This window comes from Mus pahari, chromosome 5 (genome assembly GCF_900095145.1).
Source record: "Mus pahari chromosome 5, PAHARI_EIJ_v1.1, whole genome shotgun sequence".
In the NCBI taxonomy this organism is placed as follows: Eukaryota; Metazoa; Chordata; class Mammalia; order Rodentia; family Muridae; genus Mus; species Mus pahari.
In genome coordinates, this window is record NC_034594.1 from 126,795,634 (window position 1) to 126,804,546 (window position 8,913).

Genomic DNA, 8,913 nt, shown 5'->3' on the forward strand with positions numbered 1-8,913 from the left:
GGTTTCTCTGTGTAGTCCTGGCTGTCCTGGAACTCACTCTGTAGACCAGGCTGGCCTTGAACTCAGAAATCCGCCTGCCTCTGCCTCCCAAGTGCTGGAATTAAAGGCATGTGCCACCACTGCGGCCAAACCTTTCTTTTAAGTTGCTTGTTGCCAGGTATTTAGTCACAGGTGTCTTAGTGTCTTTACCTTTTGCTCTGACAAAATACATAGACAAACTCAACTCAAGGGAGAAGGGGCTTAGACAAAAAGAGTAGGAGTATATCATGGCAGGGAAGTTAATGTGGCAGGAACCGGAAGCAGCTGGTCAAGATGCATCCACCATTAGAAAACAGTGTGAGGTGAATGCTGTTCCCAACTCCGCATCTCCATTTATACCATCTAGGATCTCAGTAAGGAAATGTGCCACTTCAGTGTTTGGACATTCCCCTTCAATTAATATAATCAAGATGACCCTCCACATACACGCCGAGAGGCTTGGCTCTCAGGTGCTACAAGATTCCACCAAGTTGACAACTTATACTAATAATCACGCTCCACCCATTGTCAAACTGACACTCAAACATTCCATTTTTAAAAGCTACATTTTTATTTATTAATGTATGTGTGTGTGCACATGCATGCATGCAAGTGTAGGTATGTATCTATGTATGTATATTCCACAGCACACTTGTAGAAGTCAGTTCTCTCCTTCTGCTATGTGAATTCCAGGGATCAAATTCGGATCATCAAACATACTTGCCAACTGAACTATCTTATTGACTCCAAGAACATCACTCTTAAGCCACAACCTATCCCTTGTTGCCACTGGCCAATGACCATCTTGTAGTATAGATGCATCTGGCTCGATATCAAAAGTCCTCATGGTCATTAAAATTTCCAAACTTTAAAAGTCCAAAGTCTTCTATAAAAACACAAACAAATCAACAACAACAAAAAAACAAGGGCCAGTAATATGGCTTCCCAGTTAAGAGCACTTAACTCTTGAAGAGGACCTGGTTCAGTTCCTAGCGCCCACATGGCAGCTCACAACCATCTGTAACTCAAGTCCCAGAGGTTCTGACACCCTGTTCTCTCTTCCTTGGGCAAAACACTCATTTGCATAAAGTAAATAAGGTTTTAAAATTCCTCTGAAGTAAAAAAAACAAAGTACATTCTTACAAAATATAATAACACAGAGTAAATATTCCATTCCATCAGATGGGCATGGTGGCCACACCTTTAGGGAGGCAGGAGGATCTCTGAGTTCAAGGCTAGCTTGGCCTACATCGTGAGTTGCAGAATAGCCAGGACCAGGGCTACAGACAGAAACTTGCCTTGTAAAACAAAACCAAATCCAAAACCAAGCAAAGGTGAAAAATTGGGGTTTTCCAGTGGGGGAAAACACCAAATCCTGCAATATTATATATTTGGCATCTGGGGCTTATGATAAATTTGACTGGGCTCCAAAGGACTTAGGCAGGCCTACCACTTCTGCTCTGCTTCTGCAGGGCACATAACCTCCCTCTTGGACCAGCTGTACTCTCCTACGGCTCTCCTGGATATCCCACAGTTCTGGCATCCAGTATCCTACAGTCTCTACTGCAAATGAAGTTCCACCTTCACATCCACACAGTAGTCTCTCAATACCTCTTTGTAGGAACTCTGACTGTGAAACACCTTGACTGGCCTTAGCTGTTCTCCAAAATAGAGGAATAAGACTACATGTTCCTCTCAACATTGTGTCTTCCGTGCCTCCAAAAATTATTGCTATTTGGATGACACTGTCTGGTCCCCTTGGACCATAGTTGCATTGGCTTCTGCTCTCCTTTCAAACAAACCTGCACCCTCACAAGTCAGAGCTTTTGATGTGTGAGGTTCTGTCCTCAGGATACCTTTTCTACTGTCTCAGTGCAGCTCTCCTTTGGTCCCTCCAGTCTCTTTAACGATTACAGCTGCTTTCTAAGCACCAGTCTGAACTGTAGGGGGTTGGTCTGGTGCTGCTTGTATTTAAATGCTGAATACCGGCTCCTAAAATCTGGTTACCCTGAAGGAGCAGATCCATACTGTACACCAAGCGATGCTACGTAAACCTTGCTCCCCAATTTAACTGGTCAAAGGTGGGACTAGAGGATTGAGTGAGAGGTCTCAGGAGAGACCAAAGGGAAGAAGAAAAGAAGTAGAGAGTGGAGGAGCCACCATAAGAGGAGATGAACCATGAACACATGGCCAGGAACAACAAATAACAAGGGACATAGGGCTGAGAGGTGATTTAGAATAGCTCTAAATCTGCCCGATCTAAGCTTACAGCCTGTAAGTAAAATACCTGAAGTGTGTGTCTTTTATATGGACTAGCTGGAGTTTAATTCCTATTACACTAAACGTTCTCTCATCTTGAAACCTCTGCTGCCAGACAAACTAGTCCACTGTCTTTAAAATTTAACTTCATTCAAATTCTCAGGACAAGGGTAGAATGAAGCTGTACTTAGTCAAAGTATCATGCAAATGGCTCCTGGTCTCTGCTGCACCCTCAAGTCACCTTTGTGAAAGCTTTCCCTTGTTAGGTCTTTTTAGGGCAGAAAACTCATTGGCCCTTTTCCTTTCATGAGTTGCCAGCTTAGTTGGGTGGTTTTGGGTCATGAGGGCACTCCCCTCTTTATCTCAGTGCAGACCAGGCCTCCCCTTGGTTTTCTTTTCTCTTCCAGCACAAAATCGCTTAGCTCCAATATTAAATTTCTGGGTGTCAAAATTTTCATGGCCAAAATCCACTTGGGAAGAAAAGGTTCTATTTCATTTCATAGCTTACAATCAGTCCAAAAAGGAATTCAGGGCAGGAACATGGAGGCAAAAATTGAAGCAGAGGCCATAGAAGGATGGTGTGTCCTGGCTTGCTTCTCATGGCTTGCTTAGCCTGCTTTCTTATAGACCTGGGACCACCTGCCTAGGAGTGCCAGGTGTAGAGAGCACTTTGAAATCAATCATTAATCAAGAAAATTCCCTACAGACTTGATTACAGGCAATTCAATAGATCATTTTCTCAATCGAGGCTTTTTTTCTTCCCTGATGACTCTAACTTGTGTCACAAGTTGGAAAAAAAATATAATTAGCTTGATGACCTTGTGCCAAGAATATACTACCAGTGGATGAGAGGGCTAATGATGTAGAATGTGTGTGTGTGTGTGTGTGTGTGTGTGTGTGTGTGTTACTTTCCAATTGGTGTGATAAAACACCATGACCAAGGCAACTTATAAAAGTGTTTAATTGGGATTATGGGTTCAGAGGGTTAGCGTCTATGACAGCAGGATGAAGGAATAGCTGAGAGCTTACATCTTGATCCACTACCATGAGACAGAGGGCACACTGGGAATGTTACAAGTCTTTTGAATCCTCAAAGCCCACTCCCTAGTGACATACCTCCTTCAACAAGATCACACTTGCTAATTCTTCCCAAACAAACAATTCCACCAAGTAAAGATCAAGCCCTCAAAAATATGAGCTTATGGGGGACAGTCTTATTCAAACCACCACTACCACCACCACTACTACTACTACACATTTTATAAATACATGTTCTATAAATATAGATTAATAATAACTATATCTCATTAATAACCAAAGCACCAAGGTATATACTACTTTTCATCTTAATTTCTACATTTCCCTTACATTTTCATGTATATATGTATATACATGAAAACTTGTCCATTTATCACTTTGTATCTAGTTTTCAATTATTTTCTCACTTAATAAAACACATACTTCTTGAATGGTAGGGTTTCCATGGTGATAGTTGGATGGGAGTCCTGCAGGATCCCAGAAGCCCCTGCTAGGTTTACTCTGAATAGCACTCCTGTTGCTAATATCACACACCTTAGCACTAGTACTCTTATTTTTCTGAGGGCCAAGGGAAGGTGATGACCATTACAATAGCCACCGCCCTTGTGCCTGTTAAGTCTTAGAGTTAGCTCCTCAGACCTCTGTGCTCTCTACATTATCTCTGGCTGGAGAAATGGGGCTGTGGACCCAGGGTGGACTTACCTCCACTCCACGGTGGGTACTTGTATACAGACTTGGGAGGATTTCTTCCATCATCAAACTTCTTCCCAAGGTACTCTACATAAGAGCGCGTCGCCTTCCAGTTACAAAACCTGTGGGGAGAATGGCCTCCAGTCACACAGAAGGGTTGGAATGACGAACATAAGAGTAGCTCGGGTGGGACTAGCCATCCAGACTGTGGGGTGTCCAACAGAAGGAGAGATATTGTATGCTGTACTGTATTGAAAGCACTGCCTGGCTAAGGACGTTCTCCTTGTCCAGGCTTGGCTCCAGTGGAGGACTGACCTGAACAGTAGGTGGGAGACTCCCTTCTGGAACCACAGTCAACAGAGCCTGTGAAGAAGCACTATGCCCAGCCTGGGTATAGTTAGTTGTACCCCTTTGAATGTCAGGCTGTTTAACCTCTGTCTAGTCTCCTACTGAGTTACCCAGCATATCCAGCTGGGCTTCCAAGTATCTCATCCTGAGACTCTCACTCCCTTTCTTGATCCTAGCAGGCTCTGCCCTGGAAGATAACTGGCTCCTCAAACTTGTATACGTACTGTCATACTTACTGTTACTTAAGAAATGTTGCTTCCCAGAAGATCTCGAAACACTGACACTTCCTCTTTGGCCCCTTCCCGCCAGGACTCCTCAGTTAGTAAGATTAGCTTTAATTGTCTGCCCTTGAGCTCCCTCAGCTTGAGGCAAGCAGGGGTTATGGTTCTTGCCTGCTTCTCTCTCCCTGCTCCCCAAGGGCTTTGCTGCTATGCAAAGATGCATTGTTTATGGGTATAAGAGACATTTGTGTGTGCGTGTGTATGTGTGTGTATGTGTGTGTGTGTGTGTGTGTGTATGTGTGTGTGCAAGCCTGTTTGCCTATATGTGCACCATTTGGATACAATGCTCACAAAAGGAGCAGAAGGAGTCACATCCCCTTTAGCTAGAATTATAAGTGGCAGGCAGTTGGTTGTACGCTGCCTAATGTGGAATTGATTTCAGGTCTTCTACAAATGCTCTTACCTACTGAGCCATCTTTTCAGCCCCCAAGGACTTTTTTTTTTTTTTTTTAAGAAAAGGGGAAGCCGGGCGTGGTGATGCATGCCTTTAATCCCAGCACTTGGGACACAGAGGCAGGCAGATTTCAGAGTTCGAGGCCAGCCTGGTCTACAAAGTGAGTTCCAGGACAGCCAGGGCTATACAGAGAAACCTTGTCTTGAAAAACCAAAAACAAAAGGGGGGGGCGGAGAAACTTAGTAGCCAGAGTCACAATATGATATAAGCATCCCCGTTGTGCTTTTCTGGACATTTTTGGCTAGCTAGGTTGTCATCGAGGATGGGAACTACAGGGAAACCCAGAAGGAGGCTCTTGTAGAACTCCAGGCTGACAATCAGCTGAAACGTCTCAGGCAAGACTGTGAGCACAACTCTCAGCAGGACAGGTTATGAGCCAGAGGCCTGGGTTGTATTGTGAGTCAGCCTGACCTGGAATGGGTTGAAGCCAGACATAGCGTCGGGCATAGCTTTAAGGACTCATGGTCTCCAGATGTAGTTTTGAAGACTGACGGTCTCTGGCCTTCTAGCTTTCTAACTCTACCCAATACTTGCTGATAACTTTTAGAAAATCCTAAAAACTTTCTTGCTTATTTTATGGTTAAAAACTGCTGGCTTCATTTCTTTTTAACTCTGTGCTTTATTAAACATTATAACTCTGTGCTTTATTTAACTCTTTATGCTTAAATAAGCACTAGGGAAACAACTCTTCCTTACAGTTATGTGCTAAAAACTTAACTCTTTTTTACTGTTCTGTGCTTCATTAAGCATTGGGGAAACTTAACTCTAGTACTTGAGCTTTAATAAGTACTAATATTTAGCGATTAACAAATACAGTTTAGCAACAAGGAATTAAGTAAAAGGTGATAGTGCTCCTCTCTCTGGTGAGTCACCCAGAAGCCTCTCTGGTAGCACTCCTGCCTCTGGGGAATCATTTAGAAGCCTCCCTGGCTAAGCTGGTTAATTCTTTGTGAACCAGAGAAAAGGATTAAGATGCTCATACAGGCAAATCTGTACAGACACATGCACATTCAAACATTCACACATCCACTCTGGCCGGGCCTGACCATCTGTGATAATCAACTCCATGAGTATTTATGCATGCATACATATAAACATATACCTACACACAAACATATAGACAGGCAGACATACACATTTGGATGGATGGATAGATGGATGGATGGATGGATGGATGGATGGATGGATGGATGGATGGGGCAAAGCTCTCCAAACAAACCATTCAATCAACAACTTTCTTTCCTCTGGTCTTTTTATACCTTCTTGTACAAAAAGTTCCTTAGAAAATTACCTCAGAGATAAAATGTTACCTAGAATGGGAGTTACAGAAGGATGCTGATATTAAGTTCAAAGCAGTGTTTCATTCTAATACACACTCATTATAAGTTCGAAGCAACAGTTTTTACATGGCCTTGCCTTATCATAGTGCACACATCTGTGACTTTATCCTTGGACCTACATGGTTCTCCTTGAACACAAATTTGTCCCAAGTCTGTTTCCCTTTTTAGTGTGATTATGAAAGCTCATTGTATTTCCTATTATGCAGCCTTTACTTACTATTCTGAGGAGTGGGCACATTCTACTCTTTATTCTAACTTTATTATATCTTTCTGGCAAAGCGACTAAGACCATTTCTTAAATCTTTCTTCCTAAAATTATTTGAATGAAATCAGGAATTCTATAGAATCATTATCTATTTGTCTTTATAGCATCACTACAAGATAGTACATCTTCATGGGTCTGCAGAGATCTGCTCCAAAGGGTGGATCAATGCCTTGTGATTGTTATATATTTAATAATAACAGGAAAAGCATATTAATAGCAGGAATCTTTCCTCACATGTAATCTCCTTAACCTTGCCTAAAGAAGCAAATTCACCATAGCTTAAAGTCCATGGTGAAACTATCTCAGATAGATCACCTGCTAGTTTTTAGCTTCTCCTACATAGCTCCTAGCACAGTTGCGTTTGGTCGGCAGGTAATTTGGAAATTTGGGTTTTGAATTTTGGCCCCCATCAGCTCCCTGTCATGTTTTTATTTTCAGTTAGTTGCTACATTTGTCACTTGACTTTTGGGAGAGAGGTGACATAAAGCTGGGCACCGTGCCTCGGTGGCGCTTAGATCGGATAGAATGGGAAGCTGCTCTGCCCGCTCCCTCCATGAGGTTCTTTGATAGAGACAGTTTCTGCCTGGACAGACTTTGCCCGTAGGAGCTGCAGTCTACCTCATGCTTAGTGGGGGAAGTTCGAGCTTAGGCACAACCTCATGGTCCTGATCCCAGGAAACCTAAGAGGAGGAGAGGTGTGGAGCCAGTATTCTGGTTTTGGTTGGTCTCACTTTTCTGTCCTCCTTTTGACTTAGCCCATGATGATGGAGTTGAGTGGGTAGGGTAAGAGCAGCCACCATAGTTCCTCACAGGATTGGAAATGATGGGACACAGGAAGGCAGAAAACTGCTTGGCTGGGTAGTCAGTGGGTAAGAAGATGGAAGTACCTTTTCCAGAAGTACATAATGACAGGGAAGATGGACATGATAGCCCCATGGAAGATGGTCCGGTCTAGGTGGCCTTCTGTAATGGCCGAGAAGATGATGTCCTTCTGAGACTCGGAGATGTTCACCTACCCATAGGGTGGAAGCATGTCACTGTTAGAGGCTGCAGGAAAGGAAAATGACCTCTATTGACCCCTAACATCCCCTAAAATACTACCTCTCCAGAAGGCAGAGTTTCCTGTGGTTTTGCTAAGCAAAACTCACTTTGTGACCCAGAACTTATGAGGTGCCCAGTGATTTGATTTTAGGATTTTATGGGGGAAAGGATCACCCCTTACCCTCAGCTTTGGAGGAAGATCAGAAACCAGGTAAAGCTTCACAATGATGTTAAGTTTAGACCGCATCAGGATGATGTCATTTTCATTGTATGCTCTGTTGATCTGTAACATGTGAGCTGAACTTACCAGCTCATTAAATCTACAAAAGAGGTATACGGAAGAAATCCACGAGAGAAGATAGAAGCAGGTGCTGGATACGGTGACTGACTCAAACTTATTTCTAGCAAGAAAAGGCCAGTTCTGAGTTGGATTGTGACTTCATTCACTCAGTCTCAACTCTCCCATTAGCAACAACTGAACACAGGACACACATTAGGTCCCACGCTAGGGTCTCTGTCTAGTGCACTTCATCACCACAATCTCCACCTCCACTCCTCCATCCCATGGTCTTCTCCTAGTTCTGCAAAAGGTCTCACCTATGACTGATTCAAGAACTGCAGGGCTCTCCTGCTATTTGCCCTTCTGCACTGGCTGGGGGCCAGCACTGAGATGCAGGTGGACTCCCGTCATGTGGAGCACCAATGGCTTAGACTGAACCTCAGTGGTGATGGGGACACACCTGAGCATTCTCAGGAGAGTAGCAATCGGTTTCAGGCTTTTTATTGGTGTCGCTGGTTGCTCTACAGCAGTGGTTCTCAGCCTTCCTAAAGCTGCAACCCTTTTGTACGGTTCCTCATGCTGTGGGTGACCCCCAACCATAACATCATTTTATTGTATTTCATGTCTGTAATTTTGCTTCTGTAATGTAATATAATGTAATGTAAATATCTGATATGCAGGATATCTGACATATGACCCCTGTGAAGGCTTCGACCCACTGGTTAATAACCACTGCTCTGCAAAGAATAGTTTGCAGAGGGAAAGTAAGAAAGTAGAGAGGATGGGGAAGATGGTAGGAGTCACAGCAGGAGGAACTATGAGCTGGCTGTGTTCTCCTCTCCTCTCCTCCCCCCTCTCCTCCCCCCTCCCTCCCCCCTCTCCTCCCCTCTCTCCTCCCC

The 8,913-nt window shown here is 43.7% G+C and overlaps 1 protein-coding gene across 2 annotated transcripts in view; it reads right to left on the reverse strand.

Annotated features, from left to right (window-relative positions):
* The window catches only part of Rgsl1 (regulator of G protein signaling like 1), a 64,270-nt gene that overhangs the window by 4,881 nt on the left and 50,476 nt on the right, over positions 1-8,913 (reverse strand). For both annotated transcript variants that reach the window (XM_021199246.2, XM_029539224.1), the window contains 3 exons: positions 7,916-8,054; positions 7,581-7,705; positions 4,018-4,127 (listed from right to left, as the gene is read on the reverse strand). In XM_021199246.2, coding sequence (XP_021054905.1) covers positions 4,018-4,127; positions 7,581-7,705; positions 7,916-8,054 — 374 coding nt within the window. The remainder of the gene's footprint in view (positions 1-4,017; positions 4,128-7,580; positions 7,706-7,915; positions 8,055-8,913) is intronic.